This window comes from Dromiciops gliroides, chromosome 4 (assembly GCF_019393635.1).
Source record: "Dromiciops gliroides isolate mDroGli1 chromosome 4, mDroGli1.pri, whole genome shotgun sequence".
NCBI classification, from domain to species: Eukaryota; Metazoa; Chordata; class Mammalia; order Microbiotheria; family Microbiotheriidae; genus Dromiciops; species Dromiciops gliroides.
Window position 1 is genome coordinate 460543997 of NC_057864.1, and position 26760 is coordinate 460570756.

At 43.4% G+C, this 26760-nt stretch overlaps 1 protein-coding gene across 17 annotated transcripts in view; it reads right to left on the bottom strand.

The window, feature by feature from the left end:
* Positions 1 to 26760, bottom strand: part of NF1 (neurofibromin 1) — a 248796-nt gene that overhangs the window by 122817 nt on the left and 99219 nt on the right. For 16 of the 17 annotated variants that reach the window (XM_044004328.1, XM_044004337.1, XM_044004334.1 and 13 more), the window contains 12 exons: positions 24383 to 24496; positions 18626 to 18705; positions 17770 to 17893; positions 12028 to 12189; positions 6781 to 7027; positions 6275 to 6348; positions 5358 to 5441; positions 3807 to 4247; positions 3078 to 3217; positions 2682 to 2804; positions 2127 to 2210; positions 1153 to 1269 (listed from right to left, as the gene is read on the bottom strand). In XM_044004328.1, coding sequence (XP_043860263.1) covers positions 1153 to 1269; positions 2127 to 2210; positions 2682 to 2804; positions 3078 to 3217; positions 3807 to 4247; positions 5358 to 5441; positions 6275 to 6348; positions 6781 to 7027; positions 12028 to 12189; positions 17770 to 17893; positions 18626 to 18705; positions 24383 to 24496 — 1790 coding nt within the window. The remainder of the gene's footprint in view (positions 1 to 1152; positions 1270 to 2126; positions 2211 to 2681; positions 2805 to 3077; positions 3218 to 3806; positions 4248 to 5357; positions 5442 to 6274; positions 6349 to 6780; positions 7028 to 12027; positions 12190 to 17769; positions 17894 to 18625; positions 18706 to 24382; positions 24497 to 26760) is intronic. The other variant, XM_044004338.1, reaches the window with a different exon arrangement.

Sequence of the window (26760 nt, forward strand, 5' to 3'; positions counted from 1 at the left end):
AAAAAGAGTAATAAGCTACAGGGTTGGGAAATTGTACGTTTTCAAAACTCCCTTACTCCAACACATACAAGCACATTTTAAACAAAAATGTTCTCCCAATGATTTTATGAAATGTTTAATTTCAACATCACAATCTCCCTGCCAAAAAAATCAAGATATAGGAGCCTTAGAGTGCATCTGAGAGACCCATAGTTGGCATATTATGGGTTTCAAATTATTTCCAACAATTAAGCTGTAACAAAAGCAGGAAAATTGAGTGGAAAGACTACATTACTTGAATGGCCATAAAGACTGGAGTTCAAATCCGCCTCAGGTCTATAAAATACTCTCATTAGCTATGGACCCATGGGCAAATCAATTGCATTCTTTGACTCTCAAGCAAGTCTCTGAGACTTCTCTACTACCTAAAGCCAGAGCTCCCCACCAAGGAAATCAGAAATTGGGGGCAGCTAGGTGGCGCAGTGGATAAAGCACTGGCTCTGTATTCAGGAGGACCTGAGTTCAAATCTGGCCTCAGACACTTGACACTTACTAGCTGTGTGACCCTGGGCAAGTCACTTAACCCTCATTGGCCACCCCCCCCCCAAAAAAAAGGAAACCAGAAATTCCTGACATGCTGACCTGTGCCCAAGAAGCTGCATAGGGGCTATAACTGAAAACACACACAACTGAGAAAGGAGGTGAGCCGGGAGTACAGAAAGAAGGTAGAATAGCAGACAAAAGGACCAAGATCCACAAAAGAAAAAAGAACTAAAGGGCCCCCCCTAGACCCAAAACAACCAAGTAAAGGGGACAAACGGGCCATGAAGGCCCTCTGGAGAACACAGACAAAGGCTGCGCAGGACAACAAGGTATAAGCTGCCGGCGACTGACCAGATGTATGATCGAGGCTTTGCTGATGAGAAGAGAGGTGCGAGGAAGGAGTCAGCTGCCTCTTAACTCTAAAGCAAAGTTTTACTTACATTCATGGAATGTTTCAAGAGGCAGCAGCATGCTATATTGAGTACAAAAAGGCCACCCAGCCCTATTTCATCCCATGTCTTAGAATGCGGCTGGCTGCCATCTTGTCCCCTTCACTTGGTTGCTCTGGATCGAGGGGAGAGAGTGGTTCTTCTGGCTCTAAGCTTTCGGTTTAAAAGGTCTAAAATTTACTTAAGAAACAGCTGGGACTTGGCTTCCATCAATTCTACCCCATCTCCTTCCTCAGGCTGTAGAGGGAGCCCAGCGAGGAGTGACACCACTGCTTCCATGCTTGCCTGGTCCAAATCTCTAAGGAGAAAGAAGTGGAGAGAGTGAAAGCCTTTAGGCAGATATTTGGCCCAAAGTCAGAAGCCTTCATAAAAGAAGCATGCCTGAGCATGTATTCCGCTAAACAAATAACTACCCTAAGATGAAATAGTATGGACCAACCATGGATTTAGTTTGTAGTACCCAAAATGGGGGGAGGAAAAAAAAAGTATTTTATATGGAAAGAACATTTTTAGAAACTCAGTTACTTTGAATGACTACCTCCTTCAATCCAATTGCATATAAACAAGTGTACAGCACTGGGGCCCACAAAGTTTAGAAATCTATGGGATCCATATAAAAATCCCCAAAATACCAACACTACATGCTTTGAATTTTTGCAGAAAATGTTTCAGATTATCATGTGTGCTGGGTACCTGGTTTCCATGATTATTTTTCAGAAGAGAGAGGAAGAAGGGCTTTAAATGAAACACAGCAAACAATTTCTTCTATGGGACACAACAGCATGTCCAGGATGATGACTTTTCTATCCATCATTTTATAAGACAAACACACTAAATTTGAAATTACATTCTCAGGGGAGATGCTAGATTACCAAATAAACAGAACCTAAGATTTAAGAATTCTTACAGAGATCAAACTTTCACTTCCTAAGATGGAAGCCAAAGAGCTAGCTTCTCCAGCACGTAAATTAAGATACTCTTGAATCATTGAAGCATTAAACAAGTCTTGGGAAATACATGGAAGGAGACACTGACCTTTAAAATGCCCAAACATAAAAGTGAAATATTCAAAACAGACCTGACAATGGATGCAGTGTTTATAGAATTAGCATCCTACAATACATACATTAAGGAAAAATCTTCATACATCTTTACCTAGTTAGACATTTCACATCTTCATCTGCTGCTTGGTTAGACGTTCCCATGACCCAATCTGTCAGATATTCTACCATTTTATTCCTATAAAAGAAAAATGAAAGCAACCAACCAGATTAAAAAAAAAAAGAAAACCTCTGTAGCATTTTTCACTTTTAAACAGAGATGATTTAGCAAAGAAGTTCCCCCAAACAGGATTTCATGACAACTTCTGAAAGAAATCCTGCCACTACCATCAGAAAGGAGATAAAGAAAGTCTTTATCAAGAGACCTAAATATTAAGGAAAGAGGGTGAGACAAAGGAAGGGAGGGAGGAAAAAAGAGAAATATGTATATAGTTTGTGACCACCTAATAGGTATTTAGTTCAGAAAGTGAGGACAGTTGAAAATGCTCTGGACTGTGCACCACTTGAAAGAAGGGCAGAAGCAGATCTATAGAAAGAGCAGGCACGACTATTTTTCAGGACAGTCTTTAAGACGGTACTGATTTCCTTCCATGTGTTGACACTTAGCATGATTCCATTGGGAGACAAGCATATCACCAGTGTGACTCACCTAAATTTCATCTCCTGGCAAAATGAAAGGTCATCTCTCCTCTCCATCATCACTTGAACCAGCTGGCAGAGCTTCGTTTTGATCTGAATTGCCTGGACCAAATTCCCAAACACTCTGACATATCTGTAGAGATAGAGAAGCGTTAAAAGTAGCCTATGTCACCACATGCACACACACTCTTGGCAAGAGTCGACTCTAAAGGCTTTAATGCAAAGATGATTCTAATGAAGAAGAATGTAGGAAACTATGTCCTTTTTAAACTTCCACTGGGCACATCCGTGATTGCTCATGGCCACATGGAAAGCTCCCTGTGTCTGTCAAGAACACCATTTGGGAATGCCCTATGACTTACAAGGATGGCTTTAGGGGCGACCCGTGATCGACGAGACTCCTTACCTGACCAGATTTAGCATCATCGTTTCGATGCTCGCTTGTCCCATGTGTTCAGAACTGCCCTCAGCGTGATTATCGAGCAAGTTCTTCATTATGGCTATGGTCTGTTCCACAAACTGGGTATTGGTGTCAGTCAGTAAAACCTGTGCAAACAGCAACACCACACACGCCCGCGTCACCACCTTCTCCACGGTAAGAGCGTCAGGGAAAATTGCACCTTCCCAGAGAGCTTTCAGCACTACAGAGTCCCAGAAAAGAAGGCTCTGTCTACTGTAAGAGGCTCCTCTCTGCACTCCTCCCCTCAGGGAGATGATTTGGCTTTGTAGAAGGTAATTTTATGCCTGTTCCTGAGGCTCGTACTAGTTCCCATCAATATAATCTCTGTGTGAAAGGAAGGCGGGAAGGAAACAAGCATTTATCAAGTACCTACAGGCGCTGTGCTAAGCGCTTTAAAATATATTATCTTCTTAGACCCTCACACCTTGTGAGGTAGGTGCCTTCATTTCCCCCCTTTTAGAGTTGAGGAGACCAAGCCAGACAGAGGTTAAATGACTTGCCCAGAGTCACACAGGTAGTAGGTGCCTGAGGCTGGATCTAAACTCAGGACTTCTGGACTCTAGGCCTAGGACTCTATCCACTGTACTATCTAGCTGGCTGAAGGTCAAAATGGACTAAGAGCAATCAGGTTATTCTTCAAAAACCAGAAAGAAGAAAGGAAGCAGGGAAGTTTACCTGTCCTTGGGGATCAAAGAACTTGCTGATGGTGTTTTTTAGTTTGTTAAACAGCATTGGGTAAAGGGCAGGACTCAGTTCGAGGCCCAGTAAGTCCTTGACGTTGCTCCGTATCTGCAGCCCCACCTTCTCGTGGTTACACACCATCAAGGACAGCAGCCGATCCATGAACTTGCTGACCGGAGTCTCCGCGTTTCCTTCGGCGGACGCCACGGAAATGAGAGAGCCCTTGCGCTCACTGATGGGGCCCATGGGAGGGCTGTAGGTGGCAAAGCCGGCACTGCTTCGGTGCTGCAGGCACACCCCGCCAAGGGCACAAAGAAAGCCAGTCATGTTGATCCACTCTTGGAGCGAGTCTGTGTCACACAAGTCTATGGAGCCCCCTCCACTCACGTGAGACATTCTCCTCTTCACGATAGTCTTATGAAGACTTTCTGCAACCTACACACAAGGTGCAAAAAGAGTGACTCCTGTCTTAATGTGAACCTACTGAACAAACTCCTGCTTAAACTAAGCTGAACGTACCACGTTCCCCCCTTTGTACAAAATACTTTCTGGATGAAGATGACGCCGGCAGAATCAGACTCCTGGGAAGGCTGCATTTCCCTGCCACACAAGCATGACTTTTCTTACAGTCCCAATGCTGGGAGAAGAGCCATCTTTTCTAAGGCTCCCAATAACATTCAAGAACACAGGAGGAGCACAGCAGGTGTTGGAGCATGTACCCAAGTATGCCAACGCCTATCTAGACTCTTGTGGAATTATAAACTACAGAACAGATGATACTTCGACCAATTTTAATAGTGACTTTCTGTCTCCAACAGTCATCCACTCTATCCAAGGAAAAAAGCACCGGTCACTGAGAAAACCAGTCAAGCACAAGCTGACACGTGTGGCAACGTGACAGCACAGACCACTTCTCTACCATGGAGAAAGAATGCCCCTATCATCGGCCCTAGAGAACCACGGTGGAGTTGTAAATACAAATGCTAAACTAGCGAGCTGGCGTTCTTATCAAGTTTCCAAATGGAGAGTCTAGAGCGTCATTCTTTTTTTTTTGTTTTTGTTTTTGTGGGGTTTTTTGCAGGGCAGTTGGGGTTAAGTGACTTGCCCAGGGTCACACAGCTAGTAAGTGATAAGTGTATGAGGTCGGATTTGAACTCGGGTCCTCCTGAATCCAGGGCCGGTACTCTATCTACTGCGCCACCTAGCTGCCCCGCGTCATTCATTTTTATATGCCCCTGCTAGCCCTGATGGAAAGCCCTAATGAGGAGGGCGACCATGAAGGATATCAGCAGGACTGCATCCTGGACTCTTTGGGCAGGCTGGTGAAGAAGCCTATGCAACCGAGCTCTGTTCTGAGAATGTTATTAAAGGCACAAAAGGACATTGTACAATGCCAAGTTCATGGATACAGGTTAATAATCCTTGAGACAGACTGGGCAATTCTTAGGCCAGGAGTTGACTGTGACAAGACAGTCATAAATGATAGAGAGCATCATGTCAGTGACGTGGTGGGGATGGCTGGGCTGCTCAAGATCATCATCTCACCTGGCCTTCTTCAATTTTAGCTTTTGGATAATTGAGGATTAATTTTGTAGCTTGTTCCCATTTCGTGTATGTATCCTCCCAGGCCTAAAACAAAATACAAATACCTTGTTAAGTGAAAGCGCCATGTAATAAGTGACTACGCTTGCAGCTCAAACCCCACTGCATTAACTCCATCCAAGCACCGTCCCAAACGAAAGCTTAGGAAAGGCAGAGAGTTACGATGTTTCCTAGCCTTTTGGGGCCATTCCTCATTGGAAGAAGAGGAACACTTTCAACAAGTTTTTGATAAGAGGAAAATTCTCTGTTGAACTATATGTTCCAATTTTTTGTTCAGAAAAGATGGGTGTTCAGAGCCATCACTAACTAACTAACTGTACAAAGCTCTGTCCTGGGCACCAAGAGTCATATGAGAATGATTAAATCACATCTCTCTCCCTTAGGGGAACTTATAGTCAAGTAAGGCGATAAGACACAGACAATTAACAGAAAATAGGCTAGAAGAAATACCTCAGAGAGGTACCAAGTGATCTGAGAGTTCAAGTAAGGAAGTATCCATCTGGGAAAAATAAGGAAGGGTTCATGAGGGAGGTGGCATCTGGGCTGGGCCTCAAGGAGGGAAGGGGACAGTCTGGATGAAGGCCCATAGGCACCAAGCAGGGGATGGGCTGATGGCACGGTGAGTAGTCCAGTCTGACCGGAGGTCATGATTGCCAGGCTGAAGAATTACACACTGATAACATGCAACAGATCAGGTCTAAGGCCATTCAAGAGTGTGCAGGTTGACTACACTGCCTCCAGCTGTTTGGGGGTTTTTGTTTGGTTGGTTTGGTTTTTGAAGGGAGAAGCCGAGCAACAGGCTGATGAATAGACACGAGTGACATGTGTCTCCAAAGAATCTTCCCACAGCCAATGCCTACCTCGGTGTTGCCTGCAGTTGGATGTTCGATGCGCCTTAACAATGCCATCACTCTTTTCTGCAGAGCCGCTCTTCCTAAAACAAGGAGGAGAGCAAATCAAGTCTCAGCACAACCACACTGTGGTTGTGCCTCCTGGCTACATAGTTCAGCCCAAATGCTCCAAGGCAGGTGAAGGTCTAAAGACGGTGCTGGATACAGCAGAACTGAGGCAGTCCCTCCTGGGGTGAGCAATGACCAGCTACGTATCAGAGACCACAGGGCTCTCCCCTCCCCGACTCAGAGATACCATGACAGCATGCTCAGGAGACAGACAGGTCTGCAGAGTTACACCGAATGACAGTGACTGTCAACACAAATTCTCTAACAAATGCATCGAGAATGGGAGAGGGAAAGTCATCAGAAGTCAGGAGCTGCTCGTTTTTCCCCTTGGGGGTAGGGAGACAGACAACCACGATGGAATTCCATTTGGGTGGAAAGGAAACCCAGTGCTCTGGAGCCACATTTACCTGTTGACATCATGTTGCTGACAGACGCAAACTCCATGAAGGTGTTATAGTTGGGCAAGAAATGGTGCACCGAGATCTCATCTATGCCACACCTGATGTCGGCTTCCTCACAGAGGTGTCGAAAGCAGGACATGGCCACGAGCACAGCTTCAATGTCAGGGCTCCACAGAAACATGTACAAAGCGACCTCAAGCTTGGTCTGGGCCTGGCGGCAAATCGGCGTCCCACTGGACCCTATTGCAATGTCCTTGGGGGAGACAGAGTATGGGATTTGGTGGGACGTGTGTCTGGGCTACCCTCAGGACCCCGGCCTGCCTTTCCCCGCTACCCACAAGAGCTAACTCTGACACTGCTGAAATGACATGGGGAGAGAAGACACACAAGCCCAACCACCAAGCAAGTGACTCCATCTGCTTTCAAATAAAAAGACATCACAAGGACTTGGTGGATAAAATCAGAGCCATCACCAGGCAGAGGAGGGCTACAGAGAAGGAAGGGAGTCTGCGTAAAGGGCAAAAAACCCAAGGTGGTAACTATGCAAGATCAACATTCCAATAATTTCTCTCAATCTCTCTCTGCCCACATATAACATACACACATACATATATGAATTCTAGATTACATATAGGTAACACAATGCAGAGAAACTCATGAGACTATATAAAAGCATTATTGGCAAAAAAAAAATTCTGCAATGTGTAGAGAATAGTAAATATAATGTAGTTTAACTTTTCTCCCCACAAATTTAATTTTTAAAATTAGCCATGTAAAATCTTTGATGTAGAAAAAAATTTTCCTGAAATTTGTATCTATATTTGCTTCAACTGATTAAAAAAACCAAAACCCAACCAACAAACTCTTTTTTTTTTTTTAAGTGAGGCAATTGGGGTTAAGTGACTTGCCCAGGGTTAAGTGTTAAGTGTCTGAGGCCGGATTTGAACTCAGGTACTCCTGGCTCCAGGGCTGGTGCTCTATCCACTGCGCCACCTAGCTGCCCCCAACAAACTCTTAATAGCAGATACTGTTCATATAATCCAGTTTAAGTAGGTTTTGTGTACAACCAATCATGCTAGGCACTATAGGGAATATAAAAATGATTAAGACAGTCCCTTCTCTCAAGAGGAATATAACCCAGTAAATAATCTAATGTGCCCAAGTAACCATGACATACTGGAATATGTGATCAATCTCCTCCTGGGGTACAAGCCTGTGGATGAGGGAAGACTCCATTGAAGAAGTACCATTTGAGCTGGTCCAGAAAGGGTGAGTAAATGTGTGGAAGGCAAAAAGAGACAGGGGCAGGGAAGGCAGTGAGAAATGCTTCTTGGGAGCAGGGAAGTGGCAGAACACCTCTGGGGCTGACGGGAACAAAGGATGAAGGAGGAGAGTGAGAGGTAAGACTGGGAAGCTGAGGCCAGATCATGAAGCACAGTAAGTGCTTAATAAATTGCTTGTTTACAGACAGATGGGAGGACCTTGAATACTAAAATAAAGCATTTGCCCTTTTATCCAGGAGACAGAAGTGTTTTGAATAGGAGAGTGACAAGATCAAAGCTATGCTCTGGGAAGGAGATTCTGCCACCAGGATGCTAGAATGGCCAGGTGGGAAAAGTCAGGAAGCATTGTACCAGTAGAGGGTAAGGAGCCTCTGAACTGGGGTTCACAGAGGAAACTGAAATAAGGGGATGGAGGGAAGAGACATTACAGACAAAGAATCACCCAGATTTCGTGATTGGATAAGGAAACAAAGAAGGATGAGGGTTTGGGGCCAGTGTGGCACCTCAGAGGCAGCACTGAGAGAAAAGACAGGGTAGGGAATGGGGAAATGGGAGAGGAGAGGGAAGGCATGGGGGAAGGCTGTTTTAAACACATCGGGAGACGTGGGGGCTAAAGTAATAGCAAGTTGGAGATGCATGGCAGGCAGAACTGAAGTCAGATCAAGAGAAAGTGAAATGGGAGCGAGAAGAGCTGAAGCTATCGTAGCAGATGGGATCAATAACAGGGAGTACAGAGTAAAAAAAAAAAGGGGGGGACCAGAAAGAAAGTTTTTAAATGGCCATATAAAAAAATAATAATATGATAAGCAAATTAGAGGAACAGAGAGGAAATTACTTTTCAGATCTATGCATAGGGGAAGAGTTCATGATCAAACAATAGAGAAGATCACAGAAAATAAAGATGGACAGTTTTGATTATATAAAATATAACTGATTATATAAAATTTAAAGGTCTTGCAGAAACAAATCAAATGCAGTTTAGGCTATTAGGCAAATAAGTAAATGACTAAAAAAAGACATTTTTTGCAAGTTTCTTTGATAAAAGTATGATAAACATAAAAAGAACTGATTCAAATTTATAAGAATAAAGTCCATTCCCCAATTTTCAAATGGTCAAAGAATATGAAAAACAATTTAGTTTAAAGTTAGAACAGAAGCACAAAATTGGGAGGGAGGAATCTTTGTAGTAAGCTTCTCTGACAAAGGTCTCATTTTCAAGGAGGAAGAAATCCAAGTCTTCAACAATCATTAATTTTTTTCCAAATTATTACTAGTTGAAGATATGCATATTACGGTAATTCTGAGGCTTATCTCATACCCATCAGATTGCCAAAGATGACAAATAAGGAAAACGACAAATGTTGGAGGGGCCATGGGGAAATAGGCACAAGAATGCACTGCTGCTGGGCCTGTGGATTCATCTGGTCATTCTGGAAAGCACTTTACTTGGAATTATGTCCAAAAAGCGAGACAAAGCTCTCCCTCTTTTAGGTCTTTATATCAAAGAGATCATGGATCAAAATACTTACAGTAATTCTCTTCACCATAGCCCCAAACTGGAAGCTAAAGCGGTGTGTCTCCACTGGGGATTAGCCAAGCAAACAGTGGAGTGTGCATGTAACAGAATATTATTGTGCCATAAGAAATGATAAAGTGGGCAGCTTCGGTGGAAACCAGGAAGACTTCGATGAACTGATGCAGAACAAGAACCAGGAGAAACAGAGATACAACGATAACAACAGTATGAACAACTCTGAAAGACTTTAGTTGTCTGATGGATGTAAAGATAAAGCACTAGTCCAGAGGACTGAAGAGGAAATGTATCACCTGCCTCAAGGCAGAGAGGTGATAGACTTAAAATGCAAAAAAGACATACATTTATTATGAGGATTATTATTATCAAACAACCAGGTGGTTCGAGGGGCATTGGATCTGGACTCAGGAAGACCTGAGTTCAAATCTAGCCTTAACCACTTACTAGTTGTGTGAATGTGGGCACTTAACATCTATTAGCGTCCATTTTCTCATTCATAAAATGAGGATAATAATAACATGCATCTATCTAGCAAAGTTATTGGGAAGCCAAAATGAGTATTTGTAAAGCACTTCATAAACCTTGAAGCACTATATAAATGATAGCTATTATTATTGCTATTATTCTATTGTTCAACACAGGATGGATGTTTTTGGTTTTGTTTTTTTTTGCGGGGCAATGGGGGTTAAGTGACTTGCCCAGGGTCATGCAGCTAGTAAGTGTCAAGTGTCTGAGGCTGGATTTGAACTCAGGTACTCCTGAATCCAGGGCCAGCGTTATCCACTGAACCACCTAGCTGCCCTGAATTAATTTTTAATAATTAAAATGCGTATAAGTGGTCCAACCATTCTGGATTTCAATTTGAGACTGTGTAAGAAAGGGGACTAAATTGTCCGTATCCTTCAATCCTGCAATTCTGCCGTTGGCATATATCCCAAAGCAGTCAAAAGTAGAAACAAAACTTTGATACACACTAAAATAGTCATTGTATCAGTCAGCCAACAAACATTTATTAAGCACTCTTTGGACAAAAATAAAATAGGTACCTAGGGATTAGAGAATGAAGGAAAAAACTGTGATATGTTAACATAATGGATTATGATTCCATTTTTTAAAAATGAAGAATTCAGAGATATGAGATTTATATCAAAGGGTTCTTAATTTAGGATCTGCAATGGTTTTTAAAAAATGTTTTGATAATTACGTTCACATACACTAATCCTTTGTAATCATGTGTATTTTATGCATGTAAAATGCATTTAAAAACATGCCTCTGGTAAGGGGTCCACAGGCTACACAAGGCTGCCCAAGGGTCCCAGGAAATGAGGAAAGATTAAAAACCCTTACTGATAGGAACTGATACAGAATGTAATAAACAGAACCCAGAGAATGATGGATGACAAAATAATGGACAAAAACACATAAATGGCCTAAAAAAGTGTAAATGAAGATTATGAAAAGAAAGTTGAATTCTGAATAACATAAGAGATAATAAAAACTATTTCCTCTCTCCCAGCAAAGAGTAGGGAATTACTAGGGCAGAATACAGGACATATACTGTTAGGCCTGGTCTCTGTAGCAGATATTTTGCTTACTTGTATTGACTTGACACAAGGGAAGGTTCTATAGGAATGTGGATGGGAAATGATTGTGATATTGTGATAAAGACAAAAGGCATCAAGAAGATAGATTAAAAATGAGATACAAGGGTAGGCAGAGAAAATGGATGATAAACTAGAGTGTAATGTCACAGGAAAGAATCTCTAGGCAAGGATGGCTGATTGTGTCAGATACTGTAAAAAGAGTAAAGAGAAGTGGGATGGGCTACCTTCCCCCCTACAATAGCAAACAACTGAAGAAAACCGTGGAGGGGGAAGGAGTAGAAGCAAGTAGGAAGCCCTGGCTACTCTTCTGAGAAGGTTGGTGGTAAAATGGAGGAGAAAGGTTAGGAGAACGGATCACATGGGCAGTTTTCTTTGTAGAAACACATAGAACACACATGCCTAACTAAATGCCACAGGGCTCGTGGAGTATTTTTGGCAATTCCAGTCAACTGTACCCCAACTTTTACACTTGTCAGGTGTCCAGGGCTCTGATTTCCACAAGAAAAGTTTCAAGATAATTCCCACACAGGTCAGAAAGAGCACCATTGAAAGGTTGAATAGCAGACATCGACATGGTCCGTCATGGCTTCCAAATTGCCCTGAATACAGTCTCATTTAGTCCTACCAAGGGCATCTGTATATGCATTGTACAGATAAAGAAAATGGCTTAGAGGGATTAAATGACTGGCCCAAGGTCACAAAGCTCGTAAGGGTCAGAGGCAACATTTCAGTGTGGTGTTCGGCTCCCGCTCTAGTAATCTTTCCATTTCACATGGTCACGGTCACTTTAGATGAGTTACTCTAAAAGATGACAATAAAACTGGTGGCTTACCATTGAGGAGTTTCCTTTTACTTTCCTGAGAGATGGTCCTTGAGCACAGGTACGTATGAACTCTTCATGGTCTAGAGGGATATGACTGGCTCCTCCACCAGAAGAGACATCATACCCTACCCCATAAAGGTAGAGAAAATGGGAAGAACTCCTATCTGACTGCTAGAGAGAAAGAAGAATGTAAGTGCTACTGGGACTGATGAGCAAAGGAAAGAACTGTGCCAAATATTGTCTTTGCGTCGGAGGATCCCAATGGAAAACTTGATCCAGGCTGATGCCTGAGAAATGTGAGAACCACTCAGTGGAAATCCATTAGGAAAGGAATTGAAACATTCCTTTGAAAGAATACTCCAAAGGCCTAATGAGAGAAATGCAAACTAAACCAGCTCCGAAGTCTCACCTCCCACCCAGTTAGAGGGACGGAGATGACAAGAACTGAACAAGCTAACTATTCCAAGGACTGGGGGAAGACAGGCAGCCTAACGCACCACGATCCAGTCCATTCAGGCCAGATAACGAATGGCACCAGTAGTCAATGAGTCACTAACTGGCACAGACCCTTGGACCCAGCAACCATCTGTGGGCATTTCCCCAAAGCAGAGAGAGACAAACGCCAAGTTCCTATATATAGAAAAATGTTTATTGCTGTACTTTTTGTGGTAGGAAAAGGCTGGGGGAAAAGTTAGTGCCCATCAACTAGGAAATGACTGAACAAACTGTGGTATACAAATTTAATGAGATATTATTACTCTCTAAGAGATGAGAGAGATGAGGAACTGGGAGAAAACTGCAAGGACTTGTACGGACTGAGAGTGAAGCAAGCAGAAGCAGGAGCACAAGTGACTGCTTGCAACAATGGGAAGGACATCAGCAGTGAAAGCTAACCCAACTCTTGCTGATACACCCTAGTTAATCTTGATTTCAGAGGGACTGGCCTGGAAATGACCTCCCTCCTCATGGCAGAGGGGTGGGAGATGACAGGGGCAGAGTGAAGCATATGTTGTCTGACATGTAGTAAGGAAGAGGGAGGCAGAATTGTTTAAAACACATGAATAAAACTTTCTTTTTTAAAATAAGGACTAAGGTTGAGAAGTTGGGGCTCTAGAAATAGACCTTAACCAAACCAACCAACACAGGAAGACCCTCCTGAACTTGCTAAAGTGCAGGCAGGAGCCCCTAGGCCATGAAGCTCGGCTGTGTGCCAAGGCCATGCCCCAAGGCCACATGGTCCTTTTTCCTCTTTGGGGTGGGGGCTTGGCCATGACAACTATCACCCATTCAGTTTTCATTTTGACTGTGGCTGTTCTTGTCAGTGAAAAGGATACAGCCATTGGGCAGACTGTTTCTGGTTCTGCTGGCTTCACTTCTCACCAGGATGCACATACTTCCCCCTCTTGATAGCTGCTGCCTAGATGTTCCATCACATCCACATGCCAACGGTTTAGAGCCATTCCCAAATAATGGGCATCTAGTCTGTTTTCAGTTCTTTGCTATTACCAAAAAGGCTACAATAAACATTTTGAATGTATACTCGTCGTTTCCTTCTCTCTTTGTTCGATTTCATCACTTCTCATTTGATTGCATTCATGCATCGTAATTTGTTCAGCCATTCCCAACAGATAGCCATTTCTTTCTTTCTGGTTTTCTGTTGCTACACAAAGTGCTTTTGTGCGTGTATGTTTTGCCCCCTAACATATATGGGGGTCTGTCTTTGATCTATTTGAGGGATATGCTTAACAGTGGCAGCCCTGCATCACAGAACAAGGACATTTCGTGTCATTTCTTAGCATAATTACAAACTGCTTTCCCAAAAGCTCTACCAACTGTGCATTAATGTGCTCATCCTTTCACAGTCCCTCTGAGATAGATTATTCCCACTTTTGCCAATTAGCTGGGTATAAACTAGATTTTACATTTGGTCCCGGAAATAATATGGGGTGGGGAGGGAGTGGGAGGGAGGCACGTGTGTGTGTGTGTGTGTGTGTGTGTGTGTGTGTGTGTGTGAGATGGATGACTATGAGGCAAAGGGGGAAGGCAAGGTTGAGGAAAAGGGTCAGGAGAGACAGGATCAGGCACGTGCCTTAGAAAAATCACTTTGTCAGCTGAGTAGAATAGATTGGAATGTGGTGAAATCTGAAGCAAGGAGACCTAGCAACAGTGCAGGGGTCAGATGACAAGCACCTGCACCAGGCCTGTGTGGGTAGACCGAAGGGGACCTATAAAAGAGATGTTGTGAAGGTAGAAAGTACAAGACTTGGTAAGAGATTGGTTAAGTGGTGTGAGTGCCAGTGAAGAATGAGGATTCCACTAAAGTTAAGAACATGGAAGAACTATCATGGTGCCCACAACAGCAATAGGAAAGTTGGGGAGAGAGGAAGGAACTAGGAAAAGAATGAGTTATTTTGCACATAATGAGTTTGAGATGCCTAATGACATCCAGTTTGAGATGTCCAAAAGGCAGTTGGACATGTGGGGCTAGAATCCAGGGGAGAGATTAGGACTGGATATAACTGAACCAATTGGAATTGATGAGATCACCAAGCAAGACAGTATAAAGAGAAGGTGGCCCAGGACAGAGCCTTGAAGTCAAGGTAAGTAGGTAGGACCCAGAGGAAGATCCATCACATAGGTAGGCAAGCAAAAGTCCAGAAGGAGAGTGAAACCAGGAGAAGAATGGTTAACCATGTCAAAGGTTGCAGAGATGTCAAGATCAGGACTGAGATAAAACACATTAGATTTGGTTATTAAGAAATCATCAGTAACTTTAGAATCAAGAAGTTAGAAGTCAGATTGCAAAGAGTTTAGAAGACATATGTGAGAAAAAGTAGAAGCACCAACTGTAAACCATGCTTTGGATAAGTTTAGACAGGAAAGAGAGGATATAAGATGACAGCTAGCAGGGATGTTGAGAACAAGTGAGAATTTTTAAAGGTGGGGAGACATGGGCTTGTTAGTGGGAAATAGGGAAGCACCCAGTAACTAGGCAGAGATTAAAAATTAGTCAGAGAGTGGGGATGACAGAGAGGGTAATCTGTTGGACAAGTTGGGATGGGATTGGATGGGATTGAGGGTACGTGGAAAAGGACTGGCCTTGGCCTGGACAGGAGCCACTTCTGCATGCAAGACGGGGAGGGGAGGGATTCAGAAGGGGGCAGAGGGGAGGGGAGAGGAGATGGCAAAGGAAGACATCCAAGTGACATGGGAAATCCCTTAGGAAGCCCTAAAAGAGGACAGACAGCTGCCACACTGGACAATTTAGGTATGAATACGGCTGGAGGCTGAGAAAGACGAGATGATGCCGTAAGGTAGATGCCAGGCACCAGGTCGCCATGAAGCCTGACAATTTCACTATGGCATAGAGTATTTTCAATGCAATCATATCTGAAACAATCAAACCTCCTTTTGTTCCTTATTATAACTCATATATATTTTATCACGGTAACTTGAAAAGTACTGCCAGGTCATGACACTCAATCTGAGTTGCAGTAGGGACCCAATTCCCTTGATCCCAAGCCTTTATAAATCTTGCTGGACATCAAAGTTCTACACTTTGTGCATGCCACCTCATAAGTACCCTACTAGACGTTCTCAGCTCTGAGACTTCCATAGCTCTTCGGTGACCCCAATCTGGAGTCTTGCCCTGAGATTGTAAGCCAATGTTTACACTGGTTTCCCCCCCCCCCTTTTCCCATCAGCTTCATTTACTTGATGGCTGAAATATTTGTCTAGGCCCTAAATTTGTGAGATAACTATGCAGCTGTATGACTCACAACTTGGGAACAGAAGTTAACCACAAATTATGCAATGCTGAGCAGATTTTTTTTAAAACCTTGCTTAGTACAACTGGAAAATGTGAAGCTCCCTGCCATATTCAAATCTTCATTGACTTACCTTTAAAAAAAACCCTTTTAATGTTGTTTTAACATCAGCTTAATTTATAAATATGTCCCCCTCTCCACCCAGAGAGTCATCCCTTGTATCACATAAAAAAGAAAAAAAATTTTTAAGCTTTTCTGCTAAATTAATTCACTGAACAGGACAATATATGCAATGTTCTAGACATATCATCTCCCATCTCTCCAAATAAGGAAAGAAAGTGTCTTTTCTCATCTTTTCTTTGGGCCCAACTTGGGTGAATAGAATTCTGAGGCATTTGGTTTTATTCCTTTTGATTCCTCCCATTTTCACTTGGGCAGTCACTGTGGGTCCCGGTTTTCTTGGTTGAGCCTGCTTCACACCACATCAGATCATATCTTCCAAAGCTTCTCTGGAGTTTTCATAATGATCATTTCTTACAGCACAGTCATATTCTAGTACATTCAGGACCCCCAAGTTCTTTCGCCTTTCCCCAAATCATGGAGCTCTATTTGTTTCCAGGTCTTCACTACTACAGAAAGAACTGCTCCAGATAATTCAGCATATAGGAAATCTTTCAAATTCTGTTCTCCTTGGTGTGTGTGCCTTGCAGTGAGTGTATGTACATGCACACACGCGGCGCGCGTGCACACACACACACAGCCTCTTTCTGTACTGCTAAGCATCTGATCTGAAGTAAAGAAGTGTATGAACATTCTAGGCACTTCCTAGGCACGGTTCCCACCTGTCTTCCAGAAGACACAAATCCACAACTTTAACAGTGTTAGTGTGTTGTCTTTACTATTTTAAATTATGAACTTAAATAAATATCAATAAAAGGCAAGCATCTAATTTACAAAGACCCCCCAAAAGACGACTGTGTATGAAACTATAAACTTCTTTTATTTGCATATTTTGAAAACTAACTAAACTTCACACAACAGTAACAAAGCTGCCCTATCTCTGAATCCCCTGCCGAACTTCTTTCTGCATTCTGGGGTGTATTTATTTAACATTTCAACAACACTCTGTGCCTATCTTTCCACGAGCACTCCAACACTGATTCTTCTTACATTCTGTCAACTTTTTCAGTGTGCTGGGTAACAGATAAAACTTCTGAGATTTTTAAAAATTTGTTTTTCTCTTGTTACTGATTTGAAGCAATTTTCCATATAGTGGTTAATAGTTTGAAATTCTTCTTTTGAAAAGTTTGTTCATAGTCTCTGGCTTCTTAGCTCTGGCAATGGCTCTAGGCCTTCCGCATTGATGTCAGCTGCCTTAACTCAGCTAACAGCCCTTTATCAGAGAGAAGTGAGTTAACCATGTTTCCTAATCTACAGCTCACCTTCGATTTCCTGGAACCTAAATGACCTATTTCATGCTCACCTCGATCTCATTTGGTTAAGATCTCCCCTAGACCGGGGGCTCTTAACACGGTATCTGTCAGTTTTTTAAAAATGTTTTTATGACTATGTCAAAAGAATTGGCTTCCTTTGCAATCCCAGGTATTTTGTTTTACATTTTAAACATGAATCTGAGAAAGGGTCCAGACTTCACCCAAGTATTCCATGACAGAAAAGTTAAGAATACCTGGCATAACCTCATTTCAGACAGTTTGCTTCCCAGCTTTTCCTGCAGTTCTTGTCAAAGAGCAGGGTCTTCCCCAAGTACCTTATGTTCTCAGGAATACCAGTCACTGGATCAAGAACACCTTATTTTATCCTTCTTTACTTAGTCTGTCCCAAACACTTAACTTGACTTTTGGATTATTACAGCTTTCTACCACAGTCTGATTCCTATAATTTCTCTTCCCCACCTTCATTGCTACTGATTTTTCATAATTTCCCTTGAAATTCTAGGCTTTTTTTTCTTCCAAATGAAACTTACCTTATTTTTAAGAAGATATTTGTTCCTACAGATCAAAATTTCCCGCAACCATTTGAGGATTTCTGTACTGCTAAGCATCTGATGGGTAGTTAGCTTTTTACAGATATAAAAAAGCATTTGTGAGCTGAAACAAAATGAAGTCGATCAGCAGTAGCAGAGTCATCCTCTAATACAGACACAACTAATATTTAATAACAGAATTTTCCTATAACCTAATTTTTAATGACTGATTATTTCTGTCAGGTTTAATAGAGAAGTTTAACAACTTTCTCTGAAATACAAATGACTGTTTTATAGGCTATAACGTAAATGTTTTTGCCCACCAGTGAACCTCACTTCCATTCTTCATTTTAAAGAACTATAAGTGGACTTTATTTTCAGAAACAGAAGGTATAAAGTCTTCCAGCTGAATCTACATATCTTTTCAATTCATCTACTTATAAGTTAAGTCACCCTGTAAGGCCCGATTTATAGGTTATACTTGAATACACTGGCCTATCCCTCAGGATCTTGCTGTCCTGTCCCTTTTAAACATGTCATTTATTTCCTACCATATGGATCATTTGCCTTCTCATAAATCTTAAGTTAATAAATCGAAAAGCCTTCAATACAAACTCTTCACTTGTCCAATAATGGTATTGTTACATTAGGATACTTTTGAAAGTAACAAGCATTTAAAGAGTTAAACCTGAAACATCCTATGTAGTTGGGAGGCATTTTACAGATATGATTCATATCTTATCTGAAAGACCTATAGACATGGGCATATGAGATTCATGCTGAACTAGGTATGACTTTACAGAGCTGGAATTTTTTAAGATTATAATACAGTTAATAAAAATTAAAATGGACATACCTAATCTCCCAGAATGTTTCTATTGGTGAATCTGGATTCCATAAGTCAATGCTATCCAACTGATGAAGAACCAGCAAAGCCTAAATGTAAAGATAAGAGTATTTCACTACTACATGAAACTAGTGCTTTAAGCAGAGAACAGCAGCAATACGCGAGGCTCTGAGGGAAAGAAGAGTCATTATAGGGATGCTCTCTTTGCACCCCAAATCCTAAGCACAGTGCCTGGCACACACTAAAGGCCAAGAAATCCATTCTGACTGTCGGTTGATTTAAAAAACAAAAACTAGAACTATTTTACCGAAGACCTAAATATTTCCAAAGAATATGGCATTATTCCCCCTAACAAGAGGGTAACTGTGAGTAAAAGTTGGTCATATGTACACAGACAGAGGAATAGTTTGGTTTCCAGGTCTCCCAAAGAAGCAGATGCCATCTTGCCTGCTAGAAAACATTTTGAACAAGAGAGTATTTTAGAAGGGAATAAAAAGCCGGAGGGAAATCCAGACTTCGTGCTCTACAAAATATTTATCCTTGAGACTCAAGCTTAGCTAATGGGCAGATTATAAGATACTTGCTATTTTAAAAAAATATATTTTTTCCACCTTTCTAAAGAGAGGTGACAGGGTATAAAAGGGCAGAGAGGGGGGACATCAGAGCAATATACCTGGGCTCCAGTATCGCCTAGTATATACTTGGCTCAGTACTCTAAGTAACGCTAAGACCATCTCTAGGAAAATGCACTGCTACGAGGAGATTCGTTTATTAATAAAATTACAGGTCAGCTCCCTAGCCCTACCTCCTGTTTAGAAAGGTCGGTCATTTGGTAGCCCTGAGGAGAAAGCTGAAAATCACAGATCCAAAGAAGACCGAGCTGGGAAGCAGGGCACAGTACAGGTCATTTCTTTTGAACCAGCCTTGTGATCTTGTTGGATTGTGAATACTGATGATTGGGAAATTCCCTCTACCAATGCAAACTAGCTCTTGGGCTTCCATTTGTAGTCTTAGAATACTACCTGTGGCACCACGAGGAATGAACCAACAAACATTTATTAAGCACCTACTATATGCTGAGCACTGGCAAGACAAAAAGAGGCAAAAGACAGTCCCTGCCCGTAAGGAATTTACAGTCTAGTGGGAGAGACAACATGCAAACACACACACAGAGCAAGCTATAAGCCTGATAAATAGGAAATAACTAACAGAGGGAAGGCACTAGAATTAAGTGAGGTTGGGGAGGGCCTCCAGTAAAAGAAGGGATTTTAGATGGGCCTTAATGGAAGCCAGGGAAGTCAGCAGTCAGAGCAGGCATGGGGAGAGCCGAGATAACCAGAGCTGAAAGGTGGTACAGCCGAGAGGCCAGGGTCACTGTGGAACAAGGGATAAAAAGAGTGGAAAGGCAGGAGTTATAAAAGGCTTTGAATACAGGAGGCATCAGGAAGCTGCTGGAGTTTATTTGGCCATGGTGGGACCTCTGTGTTAGGAAAATCACTTGAGTGAATGACTGAAGGCTGGACTGGAGCAGAGAGAGATGGGAGGTAGGCAGACCCACCAGCAGTAGACAATTGTAAGAATCCATGTGTGAGGGGATGAGGGCTTGCACCAGGGGGGTGGCAGTGTCAGAGGAGAAAGGGGGCGAATTTGAGAGATGCCGCAAAGGTGTATTCAATAGGCCCTGGCAACAGCTTGGATACGAAGGGAGTAAGCGAGAGTGAGAAGTACAGGATGATGCCCAGATTGCAAGTCTGAGGAACTGGGAGGATGGTCCTGCCCTCTACAAAAACAAGGAAGTTGGGGGGGGAGGGGGGAGAGATACTGAGTTCAGTTTTGTACATATTGGGTACATCCAGTTTGAGATGTCTGGAAGGCGGTTGGAGATTTGAGATGGGAGGCCAGCAGAAAGTTTAGGGGCAGGCAAGATAGGGCTGAGACTCGTCCCATAGAGGTGGTCATGAAATCCAGGGGAGTGGGGAAGATCACCAAGGGAAGTAGTATTAGAGGGAGAAGAGGAGAGGGCCCAAGACAGAGTCCTGAGGGACACCTGGGGTCAGACGGTATGACCTGGAAGAGGATCCAGCCAAGGAGACTGAGAACAAGTAGTCATGTAGGGAGGAGGGGAGACAGGAGACAGAGAAGGGGTAGATTTTCTCCACCTCTATTCAGCAGCACCTGTGCAAGAGTCTGAATTGCAACTCACTTTGGCCTGTCATAGCCACTGGAGGTCCAAGGTCCTTGGCTGTCAAATGTGGATCTCATTGGATGATCCAGGGATACTTCCTGTTCTAAATCTTGTAATTCTTTTACATAACTCCAAAAGCTATGGATTTTAGTATGTCCAGAATTATAAAAATCCTCTCTCTCCCCCTATCTCTCTCTCGGGGACAGGGCAATGGGAGTTAAGTGACTTGCCCAGGGTCACACAGCTAGTAAGTGTGAAGTGTCTGAGGCTAGATTTGAACTCAGGTCCTCCCGAATCCAAGGCCGATGCTTTATCCACTGTGCCACCCAGCTGCCCCCAAATCAACTCTCTTAAAAGGAATTAATTGTGTTACTTTCATCGAATCAAATTATACTTTAATTTCCTGAATTGCAATTTTGAGAGTTAAGCATTAAGTTTCTGGTGATCAAAATGAACCACACCAATTCAACTCTAACACTCTGATGAAAACTACCGATATACTTTCTCAACTCTTCAGGCTTCACATTCATACCCTGATTCCAGCTCCTTTTAAAAACTCTCAATTTTGAAGATTACATTTCAAAAACTTTTGGAACTAGAGTTTTAACTAGATTGAGTAGGAAGAATAAACAGGGTAAGTGAATGACCAGTAGAGCGGCCCTAAATACTTAGCTATTTCTAATCCATGATGTTATTTTCCAGCCCACCCTGCTAAAAAGGAGCTGTCTCGGCTCTAACACAACAGTGTTCAGCCTCAGACATTTGGGAGGGCAGATGGTGCTAAGTGAGAAAAGCAGCTGCCCATTAGACAGTCCACTGTGATTACAAAATGCTTTCTACAACCTCCTTGGATCATCAGAACCATGAGAAATGAGGATGGTGAGGGTCAGAGAGTGGCCTGGCTGCCCACAGGGCTTCCAAGCCAAGTCCAGGGATCTTAGCCTGGTCTGGGCACACCCCCAGCACTTCCCACAGTCCTCTGCTCACATTTTAGACTGCACTGATTTGTTCCCACGTGCAGCTCCTTGAGGGCAGAGCCTGTTCTGTTTCTGTCTCCGTGGCTGTAGCACCTCCTTACAATTGGGCACACAGAGAACCTACAATCAGGGCTTGCTGAATGAGCAATTGTAGCATCCGAGATCTGGAGCCAGGAAGGGCCATCGGCACCAGTCTAGCCCAGCTCTGTCTGTTATCTGGCAGGAGGAAGCCAAGGCCCAAAGAGGCTCAAAGACATAGCAGGAGTTGGCAGAGGCAGGAGACGCTCCACAGAGCCTCTGATGAGCAGGGCCTAAGCGGAGGTCAGGAGGGCCACTCCACCAGTTTTGTGGCAAAAACAGGATTTCAGGAGAGATGGAGCGCTGCTCCGACCTGGGGACGGTCTTTAGAGGCCTAGGGACCCATACCTAGAGAAGCACCTCAGGAGTGACCAAACAGGTGCTTTCAAGATTTCATTTGAATCCCTCTCCCTAAATAATTCTGAGTCATCCGGAAATAAGAAAGGAATTCCAAGTCCTGCCTGCCGGGAGGTCTCTGCCCAGGGTTCTTGGGGGTTCCTAAATACAAGGAGTTAGCAGGAATTTCCCAAGTCACGCTACAAACTCCCTGTAAGCCATAGACGAGAAGGGGGACATATGTAACGAGAAGGGGAACACATGTAATGAGAAGGGGAACACATGTAACGAGAAGGGGGTATATGTAACGAGAAGGGGAACATATGCATATGTAACAAGAAGGGGGACACATGTAACGAGAAGGGGGACACATGTAACGAGAAGGGGGACACATGTAACGAGAAGGGGGACACATGTAACGAGAAGGGGACACATGTAACGAGAAGGGGGACACATGTAACGAGAAGGGGGACACATGTAACGAGAAGGGAACATATGTAACGAGAAGGGAACATATGTAACGAGAAGGGGGACATATGTAACGAGAAGGGGGACATATGTAATGAGAAGGGGGACATATGTAACGAGAAGGGGGACATATGTAACGAGAAGGGGGACATATGTAACGAGAAGGGGAACATATGTAACGAAAAGGGGAATGATTAGGCTTTCTTGGAAGCCTAATCAATGGTAATCACTAGGATCTGAGCCTGGGTGTACAATAAACAGCATGAGAGCGTGCCCCAAATCAAACACCATCCAGGGTCAGCTGTGTGGCCCTCACTGGCCCAAGAGTTCTGGACTAGACCAGGAGGACAAGGAGAGAATGTGGACAAGCCCAGAGTGGGGAAGAGAACGTTCCAGAGAGAGGGCAGGAAGGAAGGTAGCAGCACAGGGCCCAGACAGCCCCAGGTCTGGGTCAGACAGAGCATGCTCCGTACCTGGGGGCCAACAGGGCTGAAAAGCAGGGCCAGCCTATCGACAGCGTTGAAGGGCAGGCAGGACCCTGGCTTGACATGGCATAATAAAGGACAATACTCCATCGTCACACTGGGCCCACATGTCTACAAAGCGCTGTCCTCACAAGAGCCCCTTGAGCTACTTGGTGCATCTATGACTGTGGCTATGTTATGGCTCAGAGATGGTAAATGGCTGGCCCAAGGTCACACAGCTAGTCAGTGATGAGCCTATCTCTTCATTCCCAGCCCAGGGATCTTTCCAGTACACCACAAGGAAGATGAATGACATGATGAGGGATCAGAGGAGGGAGACTCGGAAGCAGGAAATAACTAAGTCAGGACATGTAACAGTGGGCTGGGAGATGAGGGGCACAGGCTGAGCAAGGGCTAAAAACTAGGAATATCTTCAAGGAAAAGCTGCTGATGGCTGAGTGACTATGAAAGAGATCAATGACCAAGGCCAACTAAAGAGGACACCAAACTTTCAGGCCCAAGTAACTGGAGAAGCCTACAAAGTAAAGTCCATGGAACTTGAGTCCAAACAAAAGGGAATTACCAAGTGCCTAGAAGGTATTGATCCTTCAAACAATTAAAAGAGTCTCTCATAGTACATGGTCCCCTCCCCAAGTCTCTTGCCTCCCTCCAATCCAGTCTCCCAAAACAGCTCTGACCACATCACTCCCCACCTCAGGAACCCTGAATGGCTCCTTAGGGATTCCAAGATGAAACAATATTTCCTTTTTCTCTTGTCCTTTTTTCATTCCCATTTTGGTCTATTCCACAAAATCCCCACCACCAGAGAGTGAGACAGCAAACCCCACCCCATTTCAAAAAAGCTCCATAGGCAGGAGAGAGGGTGAGACGGTGAGCGATCCTTGGGGTTTTTCATCAGCTCATTCCAAAGCAGTGCTGGCATCAGCATTCATTTTTAAGGTCACCATAACATGCAGTTCATAATTTCATTACCCCACGTTTTTAAAGTGGCTTTCCCTAAAGGCACTGGTCAGCAATTAAATTTATTATTTTTCTAAGCATCAGCAGTTACATGTCTTATAAAAGCTCAAGCAAGAGCATCCTTACCCTCATATAGTCAAGAGCCTTCACCGACAAGCCTGTCACTATCACCTTCTACTGAGAGGCAAAAATACCCACCACGAAGTCCAGTAAACGAGGCACAGAAAACCTCCCCATCAGAAGCTCAGCAGGACAGCCAAGGTGAAGTTCTTCTTACCTCCATGGCTTCTTGGGCTATCTCTGGCATGCTGGACTGTGGGACGAGCTGCACAAGGCCTGTGATTAACTCGGCCGTACTCCCCTGAGTTTCAGGCCCTTGTTTTCTGGGATTCTGCAAAGAACAGTGCAAAGTTTTCATTCTTCTTTCATTATACCTGTTAGAGTTTCCCTACTTGTTCATCTACACTTTGCAAAAAAAACCCTAATGATAAATACAATCCATCTTCAGGGTATTCTCATTTAACAAAGTTAATGGGCTCCAAGTATTAATTTAAAATTGTTTTTTATGATTTTATGAGGAATAATGGATTATTTCCAAATTATTTTAAACAACTCTGATGGAAAGATAAGCTTCTAACTTAGACTTTATTAATTTGGAATTTATAACCACAGAAGAGATAAGATTGCAATGTAATACAGGGAAAAAATCCACAAGTTATTTGAACTTCTAGAACCTTTCTCTCCCCTCCTGCTCCCATATTTTCATAGAAACACTAAGGCTCTGAAATTAACAGCAGTTACTGGGGCTAGAATTAAGGTCTTCTACCTTATTGTAACCGCTACTATGCTACCTTTCAACTATACAAAAGGAGTCTAATAAGTAAATCAATAATAGTAAAAGGTCAAAAACTGTTTTTCAATCACTTCAGATGTTGATTTAGATGTTAAATAATCATAATTCTACATTTGTAGAAGCTGAACCTACTCTGATATTCTAATTACAAGTCACTCTTTCAAAGTGATTAATAAGCAGTCTTGACAAAGACATCAAGAAGACAACAGTCTAAGTGTATTTCTAGTTATCCTAAAAGTAATATGACTTTAAAAACAGAAAACCCAAATCAGTACTCTCCAAAGTAGAGGCAGCAGCTTGAAACCTGAGGATGGTATGATAAAGCGATGGGAGGGTTGTGAAGATGGGTCTGATGCCCCCTTCCTCCCACTAGACAACCACAGGATCATCTCCAACACAATTGTCCTGTGCCTTAAACTCAGCCCTCCCAGACCACCCAATTGCCTTCTCCCACAGGGAGATGGGAGTGCAGTGTGTGGGCCCCTCAGAGTTCTTACAGCCAAACCCAATGTGACCCAGGCACCAATTAGCGGCTGGTGGGCAGGATGCTCTGAGGCATCGCCCGCCCTCACCTGCCAGCCACCTCATTATGTCTCTTAGCTGAAACAGGGCCCCCGAAATGGCTGAGGCTCTGCACTCTGAGGTAATGGCCAGTGAGTAAACTATACCATAGCAGAAATGAATCAGCTGCAATTCCCTATCTTTCCACCCAAAACACATCTCTCTTCCCAATGCCATCCCAGCTGAAGAAGGTAGCACTGCCTCTCTAGGTTTACAATGCTGGCGTTCTTGATGCTGCATTTTCTTTCCCTCCCTCCACATAGATCCAATCATTGTGAAAGCTCCTTACGTCTCCATCCACATCTCCTGTGCATCCAGCCCCTTCTCCTGCCGTGCAGAGCCCCCACCGGCCTATGCCAGGCCCTCACCACCTCTCCCCTAGACCACTGCGATAGGCCCCTCTAAAAATTGTTCTCCCTGGCTCAAATCTCTCTTCTCTCTCCGATCCATCTTCCGCCAAGCTAACAAATGGAGACCATGTCACTCTCCTAGTCGATCGATTCCAGGGGCTCCCTATCACTTCTAGCATTCAATACAATTTGATCTTTAGCTTATCCCTTTGTCATTTCTATCATTGCCCAAGGTTTACAAAGAGCATCACTATTCACAATGAGGCATGTGCATGCAGACAGTAAATAGGTGAGCCCTGCTATGGTGGGAGGGCCTGCTCCTTTTTCTTTTCTGATGCTGTGTATGATCCAAAGAGTTTGGAGGCACAGATCTTAACTCTGCAGAAATTCAAGCTGGCCTTCTTCCCAAATTCATTTAAATTTGGTCAATAAGTATCCAAAATAGAAACTCTTTCCCAACTCTTTAACTGGAATCCGCCCCTTTCAATGGCTTTGCAGCCAGTTTAATAAAGGCACTTATCCACTAGATGGCAGCAGAGATAGCATCTTCAAGGCTGAGACCTTAGGCTGCTCCAGTTGGACATGCAGACCTCTCTAAGCACCAGGGAATCGGGCTCCCTGCTGTGAAACTGAATTGCAAGCAGAAAAATGAATGCCACCTGTCCCTTAGTACTCAGAGGGCAGCTTCTACACAATAATACACGGGTGCATGCATCCAAATGATGGGAATTAACAGGGAAGAGGCTGACTCCCTGGTGCGAAGTGATGATCTAATAACAAAACTCTGGCTTAAGCTAATTCCATGAGGTTACCCAGGGGTCCCCTACTTGGAGAGGGAGAATCAGAAGAGTGGGCTGGATGGACCTAACGGGGCTTGGGCTGTATCCAGGG